At 46.9% G+C, this 24,114-nt stretch overlaps 1 protein-coding gene across 2 annotated transcripts; it reads right to left on the reverse strand.

The window, feature by feature from the left end:
• Positions 1-147: 147 nt before the first annotated feature.
• Positions 148-22,707, reverse strand: RAC1 (Rac family small GTPase 1). 2 transcript variants are annotated; one of them, XM_058711093.1, is made up of 7 exons: positions 22,443-22,707; positions 12,189-12,260; positions 9,396-9,513; positions 3,122-3,178; positions 1,591-1,653; positions 664-823; positions 148-410 (listed from the first exon to the last, which is right to left on the reverse strand). In XM_058711093.1, the coding sequence occupies exons 1-7, from the start codon at positions 22,475-22,477 to the stop codon at positions 280-282; spliced, it is 636 nt and encodes a 211-aa protein (XP_058567076.1). In that variant the 5' UTR covers positions 22,478-22,707; the 3' UTR covers positions 148-279. The 2 variants fall into 2 exon arrangements, with proteins under 2 accessions (XP_058567076.1, XP_058567077.1); XM_058711094.1 differs by lacking the exon at positions 3,122-3,178 and having other exon boundaries at positions 22,443-22,696.
• Positions 22,708-24,114: the final 1,407 nt, after the last annotated feature.

Below are 24,114 nucleotides of genomic sequence, written 5' to 3' on the forward strand. Positions count from 1 at the left end.
ATTTTGGCAACTCTTAATCTGAGCAAGAATAGGGGCTTCTGAAAAATAAGGCTTTAAAAAAGCTTGCCATTTTAGGGCTAAACTTTAATATAATGTGAAAGTTTGAAGTCTTACACTTTAAACAAACAAAACCTAAAAAATTACTGATTGGTTCAAAATGGTTTTATGGAAAAACTAATCTGTAACAAAAACTTGGCATTGAGTGCGAAGGCTCCACCATTTTTGAGCAAAGCGTACAAAGGTTCTGAGGGGGGCAGGGCAGGAGAGGGGCCCGGACATTTACAACAGCAGGCATTTTCTCTTCCTCTTCTTGACGGGAGGGGGGCAGAGAACCGCTCGAATAGCTTCATCAAACACTGTCTTGAGGCCTCGCTGCGTGAGCGCCGAGCACTCCAGGTATTTTACAGCACCTGCCGGGAGACAGCCTCTTTCAGCCCCGCTCTTCTCACCCGGACAAGGACGAAGAAGCAGCTCCCCGGGCCCCGCCACCTGCCGGCACGTGTGGCCCAGCGGAGCAGCCCCGACCCTGCACCCACCTGGTGAGCGTCATCACGACCCTGAGTCGGAAAACACGCTCTCTACTTCCCCAGACTGGAGTCCAGTCTGTCAAGAAAATAAATCCCGTGCAAAGAAGGCAGACGTGAAAATGCAAGGATTTCCTACCGATCTCCTTCGCCATGGCCAAACCCTGCGGGTAGGTGATGGGAGTCAGCTTTTTCTCCTTCAGTTTCTCAATCGTGTCTTTGTCGTCCCTGAGGTCAAGTTTAGTTCCCACTAAGATGATGGGGGTGTTGGGACAGTGGTGTCGCACTTCAGGGTACCACTAGATGCAAGAGAGAACAAAGTCATGACACGTTCCCCTCCCTCATGAACTTTCTTTGCCTAAACGATACCCATCCGGGTGCCCAACTGACCCCACCACCCCACCTTAGTCCCTCAGCGCTCTTGGCAGGAACCACCCCCCCCCCCCCCCCCCGCCTCAATACTTTCAAGAACCACAGGCCTGCCTACCTGTGGGTGTTTGATCAGCAAACCAGGATTCCAAGACTAAAGACCCAACAGAACAGGCTCTACTTGTCGGGGGGGGGGGGGGGGGGGGGGGTGGTGGTAGGAAGGGAAGGTCTTCCTTCCCCAAAAAACTATCTTTTGGTAAAATGGGTCAAGCTCTTACATGAACTCTGAGAATCCTACCTACATATATTCAGCAGTGAGCATGAATTATGTGGACTGAGGTCTCAGCCCTGCCACCACTACTCTCACTGGACACATCCCTGATCACAACAGAACATCCCGCGCATGGCACTTTTCACTGGAAGTGTGTGAAAGACGCAGGAGTGGAAAGTCATGGCCGCTGTTTTAGCAGATGACTCCATCAGACGGACTCGAAAGTGTTATTTTAACAAGGGACGCAGCGTTCCTGAATCAGACCTTGGACTTTAGAATTCTACATAATAAAATCAATGATTTCAAAAATTGATCTACCTAAAGTAGAATTACAAAATCATTAAAATTTCTATCACTAAATGGTAGTTTTACCTCCCAAAGATGACACTATGTAACAAAACATTGGTCTAAAACATCCCCGCTTACCTTTGCTCGAACATTTTCAAATGACGCAGGACTCACAAGAGAAAAGCAAATTAAGAATACATCCTATAAAGAGGAAAGAGAGGCATTTAGAAATGATCTCACGGTGACGAGCGTGCTTTGCTTCGTAAACACTGTGGGGACGATTCACGAGACGAAGTGCATGTTATGCACCAGCAGTCCGTGTCTAAAGCTCACCCCCTGGTTACAACCCTTCAGTTCTGTCAGAAGCTCCCAGACCAGAACCAGCACGTGAAGCAGCCAGCTACTTATGAGAAGAGGGGAGAGGATTTACTAGAATGTGCTAGCGTTTCCTAGAGGCTGAAGAGGCCTCCAATCAGACCCCCAGGAGGCTTCTTCCTTCACATTCCCAACTCCCACTGGCAACTTTAATGCTCTTATTTATATACAGGGACCAAACCAGGGTCAAGGTGCCACTCGTTTCTGTAAAACGTGGTCTGTTTTTCAAAAGCAGAGTCGATTTTAAAAAACATGTACAAACGGTACGCTTTTCATTAAGCTCCCCGGGTGCACATTAAGTACACTTTCAGTTGGCCGCTGGGTTGCAATTAAACTGCTTTAAGAACTGCCACCGGGGTCCCCGGCACAGAGTGGGGTCCGGCTGTTCGCTGAGCACCTTCCGCCGTGACGGAGGTTCCCGGGTGTAAGCGGCATCTTCCCGGCTGTCGGTTCTCAGCCCCGAGCAGAGCTCTGGAGGACTCGACGCTGGGCAGTCGTAGCCGAAATAAAGATTCAGAGGAAAAGTCCGTGCAGAATAAATACCGGGAAGCATTTCCGACTAAACGTAAAACCTCTGCCCCACTCTATTGTGTCAAGAGTCAAATTTAAATATTTAGCTGTATTAAAAATGCCTAAGAGTTTCTAAAATGCTAGGTTTATAAATCCCTTTCCTAGAGAAAGGCAATTCTGCTACTTTGTGAAATGTATCTCCCAAGCTAACACAATTCCCAAGCTAGCACTTTCAATCATCCAGCTGATCCCTTGTACCTGGAAAGGGAAAGAAACATCCCACAAAACAGCTTTTTATAAATGACATTTAACAAACGCTAGCGCATGCACAGGCTCGTCGGAGAATCACCGCGGCAGGTCGGCACCGGGTTACATCATTTGGAAGCAGGGGGAGGTTAGCTCAGCCGCAGAGCCGCGCCCCGGACACCAGAGACACCAGGGGACACCAAAGCGGAGGAGGAGGCGCCCGCAGCCATGCTCAGTCCCGCTCCACGGTGGGTGGGTGTCACGTGGAGCCTCGACGGCCTGGGAGGCCCCTCACGAAGGTCCCTCCTTCCACACGGGAGGAGGGAAGCAAGCAGTTCACAAACCGCTTTAATTCGAGCTAGTAGGTAAACTGTCTCGCTCCACTGAAAGCACATTTCATCAAGCAAAACCCAACCTCGAGTGAAGTGAATACAAAGCACTCAAGGAACGTGGGGCTCGAGAGGAAATCCTGGGGAACTAAGTGAAACGAGAGAACAGATAAAGCTTGAAACTGAAGTCGACTGAAAGTTTTACATACGGCAATCGGCTTGTCTTTGCCCCTGGAGGTTATATCCTTACCATACGTTTCTCCAACCTAGTAATGCATGAGAACTGTGTTTGAGTTTAGTAAAAACTGAGGAAAGTAAAAGTCAACACAATCCATTATTTCTTCTTCATCAGAATTCTGTCTCAACCCTCCCAAAGGATCCAAAAGCAGAGGACTGTCTAGCATCTGTGACGCCAAACCCCACCGAAACTCCATCACACCTGTGAAGGCCATGATGAAGACAGAGGTCAGGCACACTCTGGCGGGGGGGGGGGGGGGGGGGGGGGGGCGCTACCCACAGGAGCACACAGAAGGTTCCTGTTCCGGCAGCAGCGCCACCATGCCTGATGACACAAATGCCCGCCCGCCCGAGGAAGCGCACGGGCTCTGTCCACTCAGGAAACGTGCAGAAAGCGTGCGTTCCTCCTTAGCAAAGGCGTGTCCGTGCGTCCATTAGCAAGAGACACACGGGTCAAAGATCTCTGTCCATGTTCCGAGACACGGGCCCAGTGGCAGCAGCCACCAACGGGAGGCACACCTGTCCGTAGGACCGGGCCTCTGGGAGGAAAAGGCCCCAAGAAGCACTGCTGGGTCTGCGCTGTGACGGTGACAAGGCTGGCGCTCACTCTCCCCCCAAATTCCGCAAGTGCGGATCGAATTCAGGGAGCTAGAGGACCTGAGTGAACGGTGTCAATGCACTGAGACCTTGAACTGCGCCCCCCCCCCCCCCCAGCAGCTCTGGACGGGACGGCCACCCAGAGGGGACGGCATCTCCAGCGGCCACCACAGGGCTTTCAATTCGCCCCTGTTGCAACAAAAATCGAAAGAAAGACTTGCTCTTCAAGCAACACAGAACCCCACACGTCTTTTAACAGATGAACAAGAGAATTATTTTAATTTCCTCTCTCTCCAGCTTCTCTGACCCACGATTCTGAGAATATTAAAGTTGCCACTTTCATCTATGGGCTACTTTTGAAGATTTGTGCTCCCGACTCTTTATGGTGACACAGGGACCCCTGGGGATTGGCCACAAAAACGCAGCTCCAAAATATCCTCCAACCACATCTGTTCTACCTTTTTCAATTTTTAAAACCTATTTTTTGATCAAGAAACATGCTTTTCCATCCTACATTAACATTCCACCATCTGCCCATTCCCTTCTTCTTCTTCCCCCAGCCTAAATAAGGCTTTAAAAAGGTATAAAGAATAACGTGGTAATTCTTCTAAAACAATAACATGGAAATCATAAAACGTCTAGTCCTTCTGACACTTCGCTCTTCCAGGAGGGATTCATTGCAGCCTTGGCCTCCCAACCAAACACCCGCACAGACTCCTGCTGCTCGACCTTGGCAGGTGTCTCAATGTCCACGGGGGTCCCCGGAGGCCGGAGCTCCATGGCAGGGCCGCCTGCAGCAGGACTGGCCCAGCCTTCCTCCCAGTGTGTCCTGGAGCCTCTTTATTCTGCCCGGGCCTCCCCAGGCCACGGGCTGCCCTTCCCTCTGGCCCGGACGCTGTTCTCTCACCCGCAACCGACTCCCGACCATACAGGCTCCCGCCAGGCCTTCAGCGACTGCTCCGGGTCGCAAACACCGCTCCCTCACTGGCCAGGTCCACCGCCTCCACCAGGCATGCGGAGGGCACCACAGAGAGGTTCCTGGCAGAACGGGAGGGGACTCGGGGGTGGCTGGGATCTCCCAACTCCAAACACCCTAGCGCTGCTCTTGCACGTGCGCGCTCTGTCTCTCCCTCTCATTTCCTTCTCTTCTTAAGGCCTTCCGCCCGGCTTTTACTTCCAGGCCTGGAATAGTTCTTCCTACAGACATTCTAGGAACTGGGCAAAGGACCAGGGCGCAAACAGGACAGAGCAAAGATGCTGTGTGTGTGGCATCCACGGGAAGCTGCTCAGGAGAAAGAGCAGGACAGCACCGAACCCCCAGGAGCCAGGCTACAGCGGGTTCCCACCGAATGTGACCATCTCCCAGAGCGCCCACGTCAGACCACGCAACCATGCTGACACGAGACCAAAAGTAAAGAAACGAATAGAAGACCACTTAACAATCTTGTCTAACCACAAACACAAGGTCACCGTGCAAACTACAAAAACCCCAAACGCCCCCCTCTCGCAGCCAACGAGACTGTGTGACGGTGTCTGCACCAGTCACAGATTTGGCCCCAGAACTACCCTGCTTCCTGCCAGCACCCAATCCAGAGCAAGCCCTCACCCAAATCACACACCCCGCAGTCCCCGAGGTGCAGGTCTCGTTTGGGGCACAGGAACAAACCCGACTTTGTTCAAGCCACAGGTGTGTCCGGCCACAGGTAGAGGCGGCCACCTGAACAAAGCAGAAAAACCCAGGTGAAAATCCAAACGGCCAAGCCAAACACAGCCATTCTCCTTGCCTCCGCGCCACCACCCGGCTCCCGAGCTGAGCGCACACACACCGCAGGTCCCCGCAGGCCCGGACACAAGAGGCCCGGCACCTCGGGCAGCGCAGGCCTCTCCGGACCCACACGGAGCTCAGGCCTCGTCACCCCAGCGAGGCACACAGGTTCCCACTCACACCACGTCCTGGACAAAAAGGCAAATGCAGCTGACTGGACACGACGCACGACGCTGGGCCCGAGCACTACACGGGTCACGCTGCCACGGTGACAAGTCAACTCAAGACACACACACAGAACATGCAGGAGAGCGGGCTCCACGTCGGGCCTACTTCAAATGCAGGGCTCAAACTCCCAACCATGAGATCAAGGCCTGAGCTGAGATCAAGAGCCCAACATTTATCCCACCAAACCATCATGAGCCCCTATTACGGCACGTTTTTAAAAAGAGAATATAAAGATTAAGACTTATTAAAGGACAGGAAAGCCCTAAGGATTACTTAATTTAGAAAAATGAAACTTTCAAGGGCAATCTCTACTGAACAGGACTACCTGCTTGCCATCTTCTGGACAACGCAGAAACGAATGCCCTCAACAGACCTAACTTCGCCACCCAAGCTGCCCAACAGAGGACAGCAGCATTAAATGCCCACAGGAAACATGACATCTATTTTGGGGAGTCACCAAGCCCTAAGGGTGACATGTGGATACAAAATCGTCTACCGGCCCTTCAGGGGAGGTCTGAGCACGGTCACGGACAAGCCACATAAACAGGTCTTGTAGAGCCAACAACCAGAGACCACGTTCCAGTCAGTACAAAGTTCAGAGGCACCCCCGCTGCCAAGGTGCCAGCCGGCAGCCACCGGGCCTGCTCCCCCTGCGGGGACAGTGCGGCCCAAAGGAAGGAGACCTCCCAGGCACCAATCTCCGCATTTGGGGCCGCCCCCGCGGGAGCCAATGAAACGTCCTCATCCGCAGGAGGCCAGCGGGAGCATCTTTAACTGCTACACAGCCGCTCTCCTCTCTGCTCGAAGTGCCCAGGACACCCGTCTGCTGGCGCGTGATGTGTCACACAGCACGTGTGAGCCATCTGAGGGCTAGAGTCGTGCCTCACCCCCTTAGCTGTTCAAGTGTCTGGCAGGAAAAGAGCACCTTACACAGAAGGGACACAGAAAGTTTAAGTCCTGCCCCAGAAGGACAACACCCTGCGGCTTGATTCAATCTGTCACTTTACCTGCGTGTGTTCTGGCATACAGAGCAGGGGCCTTGCCAAGTCACCTTTGACTTACTGTGAGCCACTCCCTCAGAGAGAAAGGCCACACCCTGCCTGGACCCGTGAGTCACAGGAGGTGGCTCTCACTTCTCAGAAGTGACACCCCACCCTTCCAGATGGATCCAGTGGGTTAAAGACTCCTACTCTGTCTGTCAATAGGTTAGCAAATCCATTTAAAATCTGGAATTATCAAGCACCCACTGAGGACAGAAGAGTTTCCTAAACATGTTGGTTGAAGAACTCAAACCATTTGGTGATTATGAACTGATTTTCAAACCTTAATCAGTTAATTTTTAGCTGGAGGTTAACTGAGCAATCACTCATTCAAACCTCCCATTTTATAGTTCTGGTTACAATTCAATTGAAGGACAACCAGCAAAAATCTACAGCTCAAAGCAACTGGATTTGGCAATTCCTCCAGGAGAAAATAAATACAGAAGACAATGACTGTTGCATTCTAAAACTGTACTCAAAAGTATAAAAAACTATCATTACTAAAAACAGGAAGTTAAATTTAAAAACAAAAGATTTGGGAAGACTAGAACTATGGTTATGTTCACCCACACTATGCCCCCAAGACGGTGACGGTCAGGTCCATCCAAGGGTTGACACCTGCCTTCTCCAGGGTGTCTCCTTGACCCTGACCCCTCTGGTCATCCGGGCTTGCTGAGAGCACGCACAGCAACTTCTAGTCATTCGGGCCCAGCCAGCTGGGATGTGAAGAGCTCTCCAGATGTGCGTCTTCACCACAGCAACACTGGAGTGTCTGTGACGTACCTGGACCCTTCCGTTAGCTTTATACATACTGCTCGTCTAATCCTATGACGAGACAGGTGACAACGAGAGCCCTGAGAAAATCTGCCAGGGTCACAGAGCTGGGAAGCAAGGGCGCAGGGTGGAAACCTAACGAGTCTGTGCTAGTGCATATTCCTCTGGCTGGTTAGCCACTTGAGTCTCCAGAGTTATTTTCAAATACTTTTAAGACGAAGAACAAATGTGTAATGAGAGAAGCACACGATGCAAATAAGACAATTCCTAATTTAAAGAAAAGTGGCCTCTAAGCATATTTCCACCAACTCGCATTAGCTTTTGGTACACGGATCATTTAATCGTCTGAAATGGATGCAAAACAATCTAGAAGTTTTTCTGACTGGACACTGTGGACATAATTTTACAAAACCGAAACCTGACTCTACACTGAGAAGATGTAAGTGCTAAAGCCAAAGGTGGCTCAGACGGTTAAGCGTCTGACTTCGGCTCAGACCATGATCTCATGGTTTGTGAGTTCGAGCCCTGCATGTGGCTCTGTCAGCACAGAACCTGCTTCAAATCCTTGGTCTCCCTTCTCTCTCTGCCCTTGCATCTGCCGCCCCCCACCCACGCTCGCAAAAATAAACATTAAAACAAATGATAATAATAAAGCCATAGAAAAAGGAGCATGAGTAACATAGAAAAATAATATTAAAGAGCATCTGGCTGGGTCAGTCGGTGGAACGTATGGCTCTTGATCTCAGATTCATGAGCATGGAGTCCAAATAAAATTAAAAAAATAAAAAGAAAGAAAAATAATATTAAACCCAAAAGACAAGTCACTAACTTGATTTTCAAAAACCTTAATCCTAACAGGGCACCTGGGTGGTTCAGTCAGTTAAGCATCCGACTCTTGATTTTGGCTCAGGTCATGATCTCCCAGTTCAGGAGGTCGAGCCCCTCACTGGGCTCTGCATTGAGGGAGCAGACCCTGCTTGGAATTCTCTCTGCCCCTCCCCTGTACACACTCTCACTCTCAAAATAAATATTTAAAAAGAGGGGGGGGCACCTGGGTGGCTCAGTCGGTTAAGAGTCTGACTTTGGCTCAGGTCATGATCTCATGGTTCATGAGTTCAAGCCCCGCATCAGGCTCTGTTGCTGACAGCTCAGAGCCTGGAGCCTGCTTGGGATTCTGTGTCTCCCTCTCTCTCTGCCCCTCCCCTGCTCACACTCTAGCTCTCAAAAAATAAACATTAAAAAAATTCTAATAAATACATAAATAAACAAATTGCAACAATGGAAGCATGTGAACTGCACAGCACCATATTCTATACCATGTAAGACCAGAGAAATGAGAACAAGCCAACTCTGGGTTCCCATGTAGGGGACACACGCTACTGAACTAACAGGAGCTTGCTACTACTCAGGATGCCCCAAAGATGGCGATACAGTAGACCCCTGAACAACATGGGGGGGGGGGGGGGGGGGAGCGTGAGGGGTGCTGACCCCCCCCATGCAATCAAAAGTTCCCCCAAATTTAATGGCCTGCTACTGACTGGAAGCCTTACCAGTAACATCAACAGTCGTATGTTTTACCAGTAACATCAACAGTCGTATGTTAAGTGCATTAGGTACTGCGCTCTTACACTAAAATAAGCCAGAGAAAAAATTTCCCTCAGATCTGGAGGAAGAAACATACTCACTGAAATGTACCAACAGGCCTTATCTAAGCAGACATGTGGAGTTCAAATGTGTTGTTCACGGGCCAACTGTGCAAGCAAACCCACAGGTGATGTGCAATTTCATATTCAGAAATCATATATTCTAAAGGACACATTAAAAATCAGTCACGATCCTTACTGTTTGCGGATAGGATAAGGGACGTAATCTGTCATAATCTTCTTGTCCAGCTGTATCCCATAAGCCCAGATTCACCGGTTTTCCATCCACCATAACATTGGCAGAGTAGTTGTCAAAGCTGCAGAATGGAGTAAAAACGGTTAGTCTTTAGCCATGGAGCATTGGGCACAGATCAGGGACTCGAGTGACTGTCCCAGCGAGGGCCCCAGAGGAGATGCACCAAGGCCAGGTGCGGTCTGGGGGTTGCCGGGCCAGCAGGCGGAGCTAATGTTGGAGGGAAACTGGGACGAGTGAAAGGGAAACAAACCAACACCTGGAGAAACTCGCCCAAGAAACAAAGGACAAGCTCCTCAATGTACCCGAAACAAAGCAGTGGCAGCAACAGGAACCTCTGCCTCTTCAACAGGACATTAAGATTCTTCTGCCCCAGAGAAACAGAGTATAAAATCAGTCCCTCTCCTCTTTCAAATCCCACTTGCTGAGATTTTTCACATCCACATGTGGCTCATCTTCAGCAAGGTGGCGCGGCACGGCCACCGCACTGAGTCAGGGCAACAATTAGTCAGGTCGTGGTCATCCAGCCAGGCCTGCGACCCAAGCGCGAAGGGAACACGAAATGAACCTGATGTGAGAGGCTGTCGTGGACCGTTTCAGAGTGAGTGTACTGGGTTACATGCATACCAAGTCACCCCAGTGATTACTTAACGATAAGCAGAGGCCCAGGAAAGCCTGGCTGACAGGCAGAAAGTAAGGTGGACTTCCACAAAACCAAAGCAAACCACAAGTACCACCAAGTACTTCATTAAAAAGAAAACCTGGCATTGCCATTCAAACCAGGGCAAGTACCAAACAGGACCCCATACAGCAGCCCGTAAGATACAATTTCAGAAGCCACCTTCACACACTCTCGACACTGAAACTCAGGGACTTCCTAAACTGCGACGGCAAAGCCGAAGTCTGAGTAAGGCTCCGATGTGGCTTAACGAACGTAACGACCACACTAGCTCCCATGAAGACAAGGTCTGGGGTATCCTAATTCTGCTTCTGTGAGAAAAGGACAGGTTATTCAAATGAACAAGATCATGACTTTTTTTTATCTGGGAAAAAGAATCACGTGCCCCGCCTATTGTACCAAAAAATAAATTCTAAATGAATTAAAGATTAAAGCGTTAGCCACAAAAATCTAGAAAACATACTTTTGCATCACTGAAGTAGGAATGGTCTTCCTAAGCAGGACATAAAACTCCATGCAGGTAGAGTGGCATATTTACATAAACACATCAAACTTCTTAGGGCGCGTGGGGGGGCTTAGTCTGTTGAGCATCCGACTTTGGTTCAGGTCATGATCTCACAGTTCACGGGTTCAAGTCCTGCATCGGGCTCTGTGCTACCAGTGCGGAGCCTGCTTCGGATCCTCTGTCCCTCCCGCTCTCTCTGCCCCTCCCCTGTTCATGCTTGTTCTCGAAAATAAATACTAAAAAAAAATTTTAAAACAAAAAAAAGTCAAACTTTTTTACGGCAGAAGACCTCATAATGAAGTTCAAAAAGACAGAGGACAAAGGAGAGACAGAGGAATTGATATTTCTTGTACACAGAAGTTCCATCAGTAAGAAAAAAATCTCAAAAAAAAAATAAGCAAAGGATTTCAACAGTCCATCCACACAAGACTACAAATGGCCGGTGAACATTTGAGGGATTTCAACCCCACCGGGGATCAGAAATGCAAATGAGAAAGTAACTTTTTCAACTCCTGTCACCCACAGTCCAACCAGAGGAGCCGGCTTCAGTCACAGCTGGTCCAAGTACAGCCTTTGGGCAGCACATGGGTAGTTAACCTATCAGAAATCGAAATATCCATTCCCTCTGGATTTGGCACACCTCCACTTGTCATCATCTATCACATGTGCACAAAGACGTGTGCAATGATGTTCAACACGGCAAAAAAACCCCAAACAAACCCCATGACCAGTGTACTGTATCAGCTACAGTAGTTCAAAGTCACCTACAGTGATCATGATTTAGTTCTACCTACATGTGTAGAAAAGGAAAGTCCCCACCATAAAACCAGAACAACACGGAGAGTATGAGCCCACTTCTGCAAAACTTTGGGCAACACTGCAGCGCACATGTTGTGCTCGACAAGGTCAGCATGGGTGGGACTTGAGGTGCTTCCTCTACTAGGATGGCAGCTGTGAGGACAGAGCAGGGTGACGTGCTACACGGGGCTCCCTAGTAATCCTATCATCGGAAAAACACTTCCATCTCCGCCCAATTCTGCTGCGGAGAGGGAATCAACAGCTCGGTGGCCAATTCCGTCCTCCGGTAACCGCCCCCAGCACCACCCTGTTTCCGTTCCACAGCCTGATAACTCAACAGTGACATGGAACCATTGGGATCACTTGCCAGAAAAGGCCAATCACAATAGAACAGACTATTTCATGTTCTGCCTCCTTGATCCTTCACACACAGATGCTCAAGTGCCAAATTTATATGAAACTCTTACTGTATCCAGTCTTCACGCTTCGGTTTGTTAACTTTGTTTCCTGAATGTCTAAAAACCAATTAGGAAAGCTGTGTGTTTCATCACAACGCAGAAACTTTACATCAGATTAAGTAGTTTTTAAAAGCCCGATTCTCTTATTAATCAGACTTTGGTCAATGTTCACGTTTAAGTGGAAAACTGATCAGATCTGTTCACGTAAGAATTAAGAATGCCTTTACAGCAAAACAAAGGTCAAAAGAATTAAAAAAACACATCACAAGTAAATTGCTTATTTAACTCCAGATACTTACACAGTGGGGATATATTCTCCAGGAAACGCATTGGTTGTGTAACTGATCAGTAGGCACGTTTTACCTACGGCTCTAAGGAAAGAGAAAAGCGATATAAGTTGCTTAGTCAACATGCATGTAATTCTTTCATTATTCTGTTAAACTTACAGGAAAAAATCAAGAAGTATACACCAAGTACTTAGCATTAAACAGTTTCTGTAACCTTCTACTGAAGCCTACACATTTTCTATCCTGAAATTTAAAGTAAACAAACTCGAATTTCTCAAAAAGGAGCCTTCTTCCTGCTCTGCTTAGGAATTAGCATTCACAGAACCAGCTGTTAATTAAGCACAGGTTGAAGAGGAACGATAGTTTAAAATGGAAAGTCTCTTCTGCGACTATGTGTAGGAGTCTCTCATCTGAGCATCTTCAGTTCTATCCTCAAATCACTTTGATGCATCCTAATATGCAAACACAGCCTTCCTCTGCAACTTCCACTTGGCTGCTAATACATTTTGCAGCCTCAGAGTGGTAGCTCAAACCCACCACCTTTTAAAGCCTTCCCTCTGGCACCAGTAATGACTGTTCTCTTAACAGAGTGCTTAGTCACTAACCACCGCACACAGAACTGTGAGCCACAAAGAGCCATACAGAACTCACTTTAACTCATCTGTATTCATTTGCCACTCCGCAACCCCATCCTCACACATCACCATAAGCCTTTAGAGCGGCTAACACAGTGTATTCCAGACATATTAACTAACGGCTCAGGGACGCTGGCATAAACTTCGCAAAGCTGCAAAGAGGAGAAAGTAAAAAAGAATCGTGTAGAAATTCTCCAGAGACAGAAGGCCCTCCCGCACCACTAGTGGGGGATACAGTGTACCACGGGACAGAGGTCAGACTGGTGGCTTGGAGTCTTCCAACCACTTGAAATTTTCATGAGAATATATCACCTACAAATTAAGATCACTGTGCCCTTAGCCAAAAAATGAGTTCCAAATGTGACATTCTCAGGGTGACTTCAGGGGCTTCTGAGAGCCTGGGTCCCCGGCCTAAGTTTTCACTAATGCTCTCCTTACTACCCTTGATCTTAGCCAGAAGGCTGAGAAGCGATATAAATGCTCTCCTCACACAATGAAGCTCTGAGCTGTAAGAATTTGTTGTCCAATCGCAACTACTATGAATTAGGATTCACTATAAAGAAGTTAAGTGCTTTTCTATTTTCTTAGCACTCTTAGCTTAAGGCAAAAACCTCTCTGCAAAGACAGATTACAGGCCCACCCGGTCTGCCAATACTTGTTTTACTCATAACATTATTAAGGGCTTAAAAATTAGAACTCCCCCACCCTGAAGACCTCACAGACTCAAACATTACATTACATCATCAGGAAGTAGCTCCCAACTCCTAAAGGCTTTCTCAACAAAAATGACTCATTGACCATACATTTTGTGAAAAGCTTACAATGTCAAACCTATATAAGCAGGAGGTGGAGATGCATAGTCATTAGCCTAGATTTGAGACCCGGGACCACCTCTGTATCACTTACTAGGCTGGACTTTTTTGTAAGTTTCAACTCCCTTATGCCTCAGTTTTTTCAACTATAAAATGGATGTGAAACTACCAACTCCATCACAAAACTACTGAAAGCATGAATTCTATTTCAATCTATACCAACAAAGTATGTGCTATGCAAGGAAGTATACCAGGTACTGAAGATATTCCAAGGAACAAAACTTCATGGAATTTGTGCAGTTATTTTTTTTTAATGTTTGTTTGTTCATTTTTTGAGAGAGAGTGAGATAGAGTGTGAGCGGAGGAGGGACAGAGAGAGAGGGAGACCCAGAAACTGAAGCAGGCTCCCCAGGCTCTGAGCTGATAGCACAGAGCCTGACACAGGGCTAGAACTCACGGATGCAAGATCATGACCTGAGTCGAGGTCAGATGCCCAACAGACTGAGCCACCCAGGTGCCCCATTTGTGCAGTTATTAAAGTAAAAAAAAGAAGAGTGCATGGGGCACCTGGGTGGCTCGGTCTGTTAAGCATGAGACTATTGATCTTGGCTCAGGTCAAGATCTCACGGTTCGAGGGACCAAGCCCTACACTGACAGCACAGAGCCTGATTGGGATTCTCCCTCTCCCTCTCTCTGCCCCACTCACACTCTCTCTCAAAATAAATAAATAAAACTTAAAAAAAAAGAAATAGGGGCGCGTGGGTGGCTCAATCGGTTAAGCATCCGACTTCGGCTCAGGTCATGATCTCACGGTTTGTGAGTTCAACCCCCGTGTCAGGCTCTGTGTTGACGGCTCAGAGCCTGGAGCCTGCTTCAGATTCTATGTCTCCCTCTTTCTTTGCTCCCCCACCCCCACGCTCTGTCTCTCTCAAAAATAAGTAAACATTTTTAAAAAACTGGAAGAAAAAATGAAGAGTGCAGTCATTACATAAAATTATAGGTGTGACAAGTGTTACTAAAGATGGTCTGGGGGATGCCTGGCTGGCTCAGTCCCTAAAGCCTCTAGCTCTTGATCTCAGGGTCCTGAGTTTGAGCCCCACGTTGGGTGTAGAGCCTACTTTAAAAAAAAAAATCTTTTTGGGCATCTGGGTGGCTCAGTGGGTTAAGCAACAGACTTAATTTCAGCTCAGGTCTTGATCTCGGTGTCAGGAGTTCAAGCCTTGCATTTGGTTCCACACTGGGTGTGAAGCCTACTTTAAAAAAGGTGAGGGGGGATAGGCGGGGGGGGGGGGGGGGGGCCTGGGTGGCTTAGTTGGTTCAGCATCCGACTTCAGCTCAGATCATGATCTCACAGCTCGTGAGCTCAAGCCCCACGTCGGGTTTTGTGCTAACAGCTCAGAGCCTGGAGCTTGCTTTGGATTCTGTGTCGCCCTCTTTCTCTGCCCCTCCCCTGCTCGTACTCTGTCTCTCTCAAACATAAACATTAAAAGAAAAAATTTTTAAGATGCTCTGGAAATGTACAGCAAAGGGATCTAACCTAGTCTTGGAGCTGATAGAGGTCGCAATGTACGCTGAAACCTAGGAGGAATGGGGACATGACAGGAGGAACATTCTAGGCAAAAACAGCAGCATTGATGGGGAGGCCCAGAAGCCCAGCACAACTGAAGAACCAAGAACTAAGGGGGAAGCAGCAAAGGAAACTCTGAGGAGGCTGTCATCTCTTCTTGTTAAGGACATGGGACTTGATCCTACTCGGGAAGTCCCAGAAAGTTTTTAGTTGCCAAGAAACCATTAAATTTGCATTTTCAGAAGCAGCCTCCAACTGCAGTGTGGAAAGGAGGACTGAGGAAGGAAGCTGGGACTGGAGACAGAAAAACGAGAGTGGTTTGAACCAACGAGGGAGATTCAGGATAAAAAGAAGTGGGCCATTTCTAGAGCTTCCTAGGCGTGCGGCAGAACAAGATGGCCCAGCCATGGGCTGGATGTGGTAGCTAAGGAAGAGAATGGAGTCTAAGGCCATCATTGCTGAGCCTCTTTTCAAAATTACAAATGAGTGAAAATGTAATAGTTACTGCCTCTTAATATCAAGGATAAGAGGCTATAAAGGTTTTAACGGTTATGATAAAACGTCATGGTAGTACTTCCTTTAACAATACTGTCCCAAATCTCTTCCATGTGTACAGGAACAAAGCCATTACTATAAATATGACCCACTCTGTTTCAAAAGCTCTAAGATCTTGGGGCGCCTGGGTGGCTCAGTCGGTTAAGCGTCCAACTTCGGCTCAGGTCATGATCTCATGGTCCGTGAGTTCGAGCCCCACGTCAACGTCAGGCTCTGTGCTGACAGCTCAGAGCCTGGAGCCTGTTTTGGATTCTGTGTCTCCCTCTCTGACCCTCCCCTGTTCATGCTCTGTCTCTCTCTGTCTCAAAAATAAATAAACGTTAAAAAAAATTTTTTTTTTAAAAAGAGGTGGACGCCTAACGGATGGTGCCATCGGGCGCCCCAAAACTCAACCAGTTTTTAATAATGATGATAATAATAATAATAATAAACCAAAAGCTCTAAGATCTCTTTTCCTGAAACTTCACCTTTAGCCGAGGCATCATCTTTTGAAAGGTTTAACTGCAAAGGAATTCAAGGTATTGGCATACCCTGATAGGCTGAAATTTTATTACCAACCATTACAGCTATAAACTAATCTGTAAGAAATTATTAAATTATAAAATTCCGACTTAATTAACTACATGTCCAAACGATGATTTAAATATTTACTTAGTTTTAAAAAAAACAGATAAAAAGAAAAAAATAATGGTGATTTACCTCCCATTAGTGTTATCTGTCCACTCCTTTTAAAAACACTCCACAAATAAACTCTAGAGGCCAAAGTCAACACAGCTCCCACACGACGAATGGAAGCTGCATTTGGTCACAACCTTGACTGATGCGGCCAAGAACCTCTGAAAGTTACTATCTGGTTTGGAATTTCCACTTTTATATATGCTACCACTGAGTTCAACCTCTTTTTAATCCTTGAAAGCTGCCACAACTGTAGAAAATGAACATGAATCTACTGAAAGAAAGTTCATGTGAGTAACATTTTTTTAAGCCTATCTGTGCCTCTCCTGCTCTAGTAGAAATTACAAAGATTAAAGCCAGTAACTCATGTTCCTATTATGTTCTTCATTTTCCCATTAGGAGAACTTCAAGGAAACGTTTAAAATTTGGAGGGTAGGGGCGCCTACCTATTGGGTGGCTCAATAGGCTGAGTGTCTCTGAGTTTGACTCAGCTCATGATTTCATGGTTCATGAGTTCTCCCGCATCAGGCTTGCTGCTGTCAGTGCAGAGCCCCGCTTCGGATCCTATATCCCTCTCTCCCTGCTCCTCCCCCACTCGCACTCTCTCAAAAATCAATAAACGTTTAAAAAAAAAAAAAAGATACACTGATCTTAGGACTCAAAGACCAGATTTCTTCAATGAGAAAATAAGGAGCCTGTATTACTGTCTAAAAGTACCTAGATCCTGGGGCACCTGGGTGGCTCAGTTAAGCGGCGGAATTCAGCTCAGGTCATGATCTCATGCTCATGAGTGCAAGCCCCGCATCAGGCTCTGCGCCCACAGCATGGGGCCTGATGGTTGGGATGGTCTCCCCCCCAACCCTTCCCGCAACTCCCACCACTTGCACACACTTTCTAATAAACTTTAAAAAACAATAAAAATTTAAAAAGGTACCTAGTTCTTAACGATATATTAACAGAACACAGTGGAATGTGAAAGTATTAAATATATATTCATATTTGTTGCATCAATGAAAGACCCTGAATGAAAGTCCTCAATTTACCCTGTGAAATGGGGTTTGGAAACGCTCCAATTGTAGGCCTTCAGTAAATGCATAACCATGCAAAGAATAAATTCAGGAAATACATGAATAGAGTAGTTTAGCGCACAAAAACACAAAATCTAATGTGAAATTTTGATATTGTCACTAACAGGGACATCACAACCAACTTAGGAAAACCAGCCATTATCACCATTGGAGGCTTCAAAAAATTCAAAAACTGTGTAGCTTCTAGAACCCTCAAGGCTGAAGATGCTACCCCTAAGAGAGTCCAATTCTGAAGTAGCCTTTAAGCTACAGAGGAACCCCTCCCCCTTCTAGAAACACCAAACCTAACCCTAGAATAGTTATTATCTGGATCTGTGGAAGATACAAAAAAGTTCAAAAAAGACTTTTTATCTAACTGCATAGCCTCATTCTTCTTCAAAATCAAATCCTCTTAAAATATGCCCTGATAATGGGAAGATAGGTCAATATCAATATAGCAAAATATTGATTACAAAATCTAAGTGGCAGGTGTTCACTACACAATTCTTTCAACTTTTCTGTATCTCTGAAGTTTTTCATATTTAGATGTGGAAGGAAAAATATTCCTCTGATGACATGCGGTAATTGCCCCGGGAGCAGGATTCCTGATAAAACATCTCCTTTTTAGGAAGACTAAAAATTACAAGAACTACCTGGTGATACAGAGGTGAAAAAGTAGGAGGCACTAATACATTAGATGATTAATGCAAAAGAAAGAACATCATAAAAAGTGGCTTTAAGTTCTCTAAAAATGGATTCCTGATACTCCTCTAATGAATCCAACCCCAAACTTTTACTGGGATTATCATTTGAAAGTTAAAAAAAAAAAAGGCGTAAGTATAATTTTAACCACCAAGATCGGAGTCAAACAACAAATCTAAACTTAGGGGCGCCTGGGTGGCTCAGGTCATGATCTCACAAATCATGAGTTCTAGCCCCACATCAGGCCCTGTGCTGACAGCTCAGAGCCTGGAACCTGCTTTGGATTCTGTGTAGCCCTCCCTCTCTGCCCCTCCCCTGCTCACACTCTCTCTCTCAAAAATAAATAAATATTTTAAAAAAAAATTATTTTAAACAAATCTAAACTTAGAAGCCAGTGCAGAATTCAAACACCTTTACAACAGGTCAAACACAAACATATGGAACCCCATGCTGAAGGCAAAACACACAGACAATTCACAAAGCACTTAAATTCATGGATCGGACCATCAGTGATTGTTCAATGGAAACAAGTAGAGAGGAACTGGTGCATTCCTAAAAAGATGACATCATCATGGAAGGTATTTTTTATGCTCAACTAAAAACATTCCTGGACAGCAATGCCTAAATTAGACACCGGGCTGGAGAGACCACTAGCCCAATCTGGAGTGAACTAAGAGGGGCTTCATTCACTCCCAGCCTCCTGGTCAACCAAAGCCAAAACAACACTATTAAAAATGGTTTAGGGGTGCCTGGGTGGCATCCAAATCTTGATTTTGGCTCAGGTGGTGATCTCTCGGTTCATGAGTATGAGCCCCATGTCAGGCTCTGGATAGTGTAGAGCCTCTTAGGATCCTCTCTCCCTCTCTCTGTCCCTCCCCTGCTCACTCATGCCTTCTCTCTCAAAATAAATAAAATAAACACTAAAAAAAAATGGTTTAGGGAGAGACACCTGGGGGACTCAGTCAGTTAAGCCTCCCAACTCTTTTAATTTTTTTTTTTTCAACGTTTTTTATTTATTTTTGGGACAGAGAGAGACAGAGCATGAACGGGGGAGGGGCAGAGAGAGAGGGAGACACAGAAGCGGAAACAGGCTCCAGGCTCTGAGCCATCAGCCCGGAGCCTGACGCGGGGCTCGAACTCACGGACCGCGAGATCGTGACCTGGCTGAAGTCGGACGCTTAACCGACTGTGCCACCCAGGCGCCCCAAGCCTCCCAACTCTTGATTTAACTCAGGTCATGATCTCACGGTTCGTGGGTTCAAGCCCCACATCAGCCTCTGTGCTAACAGTGCAGAGCCTGATTGGGATTCTCTCTCTCAAAATAAAATTTAAAAACATTAAAAACTTTTTTTTTTGAATGGCTTAGCAATATCTGAATGTGAGATGCTGTCTTACCTAAGTAAAACTGAGAGAATCTTGGGGTCAGATGTCCATTAAATAAGAATGACAGACCCCGTGTTCAAGAAGTACTAACAGAATTAGGACCAAGAGAAGGATTAATAGCATAAAAAGTGTCAAAATTTCAACTCACATTTTGTACTCAATGCCAACCGAATTGCTATATAGAAAATAATTCATAAGAAGAATATAGGCTAATTGATCCTAGTTATAATATGATTATGACATAGCTTCTAACTGTAGTTCCCAAGAATATTTTTTTAAATAAGGAAGCTTGCAATTTGTGCAATTTCAATTTGCCTTTACTGCTTAAACTGCCCTTAATTGCCTCAGATTCCCCACCATGGAGTTCTCTGCCCCACAAAATGTAGACCTACATTTACAGCTTTAACAACTTTTGAAAGAACATTCCAACCATATCATCAGGCTGATGTTTTGTTTGGGTAAAAGCAGAAAATATTTTTGGTATGGAAAATTATGTGTCTAAATTTTTCACTGAAGTAACGTTTGCTATATGCCGTCCCTTAAAGTAATAGAGGGAGCACATGGCTGGCTCAGTTGGCAGAGCATGCGACTCTTGGTCATGGGGTCGTGAGTTCGAGCTCCACACTGGGTGTAGAGATTACCTGAATAAATGAATAAATCTTTAAAAATAAATAAATACCTTACATTTTTTTAATCCACTTCTAACAGGATTCTTAGCCCCCCAGTCTACATCAATGTCAAATACGAAAAAAACTAACTGAAAACTTTAAGCCAAGCCAAGAACTGTCTTATGCCTACCACTCCCCTCAGAGTCCCTCAGTGCCTCGGAGTAAGAGAAACAGCACGTACTCCACACAGGGCAGACACCTGGGAGGCACTTCGTATCCAGCATCTGGTTTAATCCTCACGAATTCAACTTGAGGCACCTGTCTTGTGGGGGATGACTGATATGCCCAGGGTTTCCCCCTAAGCAGCGGGGTAGAGACTTGAAGGAAGGATCCAGATCCCACAGTAGGCGTTCAACAAGTATGCGACTAGATAAACAAGCCAATACAAACAGCAGAGGTCCATAATCTGTAGGCGTTAAATATATCTGCTGTGCTTATGTTTTAGTTCCAGAAATTTTCAATTAAGGATATTACATAGGATATTACTAGGGTTATTGAATTATCAGCAATTTGGCGTTTTTAAAAACTAGCATTATTTCATATTCTAAGCATTACTGATTGAACATTTTTAATTTTTAATATTTTCTGGTATATTTTTTAACGTTTATTCATTTTTGAGAGACAGAACATGAGCAGGGGGAGGGGCAGAGAGAGGGACAGAATCTGAAGCAAGATCCAGGCTCCGAGCTGTCAGCACAGAGCCTGACGAGGGGCTTGAACTCATGAACCACGAGATCATGACCTGAGCTGAAGTTGGACGCTCAACCAACCGAGCCACCCAGACGTCCCAACATTTGTAATTGTTAAGAGAAATTCACTTAAAGCGTTAAGACAACTTGATAAACGTTTAAATTTAAACTTCACTTAAACAGTTTACTGACTTCCCTATTAAATAACTGAACATTCCCCCCGACCCTGATGAAAATAAAACTTTCTTCTGAAGGGTTTAAAAAAAAAAAAAAAGGTACCATACATATTCCCAAATAGGTGGGAGGTGTAATTGTTGGCTATATACATAGAACCATGAAGTGTTAATGTTTCGCATGTTGACTCTGACAAATCCCAGACGGGCATCTTTTAAAAATCAGTTCAACTGTACCCACATCTGAATTAGCTGTGGAAACAATTTCGAATGTCTAATTTGCAACAATCTAAACAAAGCCAATTCACAACTGGAGAGGCATAAAAGCCACATCAGTCCTAATGACAAGTTTGGGGAATATTAATCAAAAGATAGAGCGATGCCAGAACGCTTCCTTCGACTTTACAAAACTTGAAAAATGCACCCACTGCCTTCTGAATGTCATGAAACTGGTAGTAATTCTTGGAGCTTCCTTGTTAACACTCAACTACTCTAGGCCTGCTGAGACACACAATTTTGCTCGGATTACACTGAGATTCTTGTTTCTATGGGAGGGGAAAAAAAAAAAACTGCATAAGCCAAGTCTTGTCTTCCTCTAGGGCCTGTAACCACCACAGACAGTAATGAAAAGAAATGCCTTGAGTCACAGGGCAGCTCCGCTCAGGGAGCCTGTTCTGCTACATCCCATACCTAATGCAAGAAGCGAAAGCCAATTTTTTTTTTTTTTTTATGACCACACCACGTTCAGAGAAAAGAACAGTCTTAATCACACCCGACTCCTCGCAGCTAGAATCTCAGAAGTTTCTCCACGTTAAGAGCAAAAATAATCACCTAAAAAAAAAAAAAAAATCTTAACAAGTGGCCAAGTGCAAGCGGAAGATAGCCCGTGGTAAATCAGTTTAGGGCCACCAAACCCGCCCAGGCAAACATTCGTCCGGTATTATCGACCTGACCGCCGGGACACACGGAAGCTCTCAACCGGGCTCGAGAGGTTGATGTAAAAGCCCAGAAAGGGTCGTTTTCTGAGAAAGGCAACTCCAAGCCCACCGGTGTCCAGGCGGACGAGGGAGGGTGGCGGCGCGGCTGGGGGGGTCCCACCCGGCGATCGGCGGGCCCGACAGAAGGCGGGAGGGTGGAGTTCACTTTTCCCTCCGGCCGCGGGTCGGCGACCCCCTCCCCCACCAAAAAAAAAAAAAAAAAGGTGGGGGGGGAGCCGGAACCAGGCCCGTGCCGTCCGGTCCCGGGGGTAGTGAGTGGCGGCCCGCGACCCACGCCACGCGCGGCAGAGAGGCCGGCTCGGACCCCGGGCGAACCCGCCCGGCCCCGGCCCGCGCACTCACCCGTCTCCCACCACCACACACTTGATGGCCTGCATCTGGGCCGCTCGCTGGGCCGCGGCGGCGGCCGGGCGCTGAGGCGAGAAGCGGCGCACTCGGGGCGCGGCGGGCGGGCGGGCGCGCGGCTGCGGGCGGCGGGGCGCGGAGTGCCGGGGCCGCTGTCCACGCCGCCTCGCCCTCCGCCAACGGGAAGCCGGAGCCCAGCAGCGGCCACCACCCAAAGCTGGGGAAAACTGCGGAGAAACAGGAAATGGCCGCTCCACTCACATCCGGTCTCCCCTCCCCCCCGCGCGGGCGCGCCGCTCCCAGGCTCCGGGGCGGGGTCGCTCCTGCCCGCGCGCCTCCCGAGCTTCCTGCTGGCTTCGGGGATGCTCGGGAGACGCTCGGGAGCGCTCGGCTCAATTCGAGCGCGCTCGGCTCGGGGGCGGGGCGCGGGGCCGGCCGGCCGCCATCTTCGTGCCGCCTGATGATTGGCCTAAGTCTAGCCTTCTTCTGTGATATCCTTAACTTAGGAGAGGAGGAGGTTCCGCCTGAAAATTCGGAACCTGAAACTCTAAAGAAGGAAATACCACACTACCATTTTTCAAAGAAAACTCCTGTTCATTAGGTCAAAGATGTGTTGAAATTTGTTCGCTCACGTATGCATTTTGTTTCCAGCATGCTGAGCGTTTACTATGCCTTATGCTTTGTACGAGTTCTGGAGATAATGTTCTGTAGGCAGACCATTAAGGTGCCAATATTTGGGATATTTGCTTTCAGTTCTCCCTTCCTTCCTTTTGCAGGCTCCATGTCCACCGTGGGGCTTGAACTCATGACCCTGAGATCAAGAGTCGCCTGCTCTACCAACTGAGCCAGCCAGGAGTCCCTCTTGGTTACTTATGTATGCAACAGCATGTTGTACGTATGTATGTATGTATGCATGTATGTAATCTACACCTAAGGTGGAGCTCGAACTCAAAATTCCATGATCAAGAGTTGTACGCTCCTCCAGCTGAGAGAGCCGGGTGCACCTGTAATGACATGTTTTATTTATTTTTTTAATTTTTTTTAACGTTTATTTATTTATTTATTTATTTATTTATTTTTAACGTTTATTTATTTTTGAGACAGAGAGAGACAGAGCATGAATGGGGGAGGGTCAGAGAGAAGGAGACACAGAATCTGAAGCAGGCTCCAGGCTCTGAGCTGTCAGCACAGAGCCCGACGCGGGGCTCAAACCCAAGGACTGCGAGATCATGACCTGAGCCGAAGTCGGCCGCTTAACCGACCAGCCACCCAGGCGCCCCTGTAACAACATGTTTTAAACAGAATGTAGAAACACTGAACCGTTGGGACATTTTCAATGGCCCGTTGCTATTCAGTCCCATTATGCACATGTCCCTTAACCACGTATCACTGGACAGTGGAATTGTCCCTATTTAAGAAACAGTGCTGAGCTGGGCATGTTTGTGCCAGAATCTTCACAGTTTGATTTCTTTAGACTACACGCCCCAAAATGGAGTTTTTAAAACTTCCATGCCTGTTGTTGCATTGCCCTCCCGCAAAGTGGTAACTGGTTCACCTCCCATCAGCTCTGTTTGAGAACAGACCCTCCAGGGGAGTTGATTTCCAATGACATTTTTACCTGGATATCTTCTTTTTCTAGAATTCACTCTGTTGAAGTAACAGTGTTCTG

Source organism: Neofelis nebulosa, chromosome 18 (genome assembly GCF_028018385.1).
Source record: "Neofelis nebulosa isolate mNeoNeb1 chromosome 18, mNeoNeb1.pri, whole genome shotgun sequence".
NCBI classification, from domain to species: Eukaryota; Metazoa; Chordata; class Mammalia; order Carnivora; family Felidae; genus Neofelis; species Neofelis nebulosa.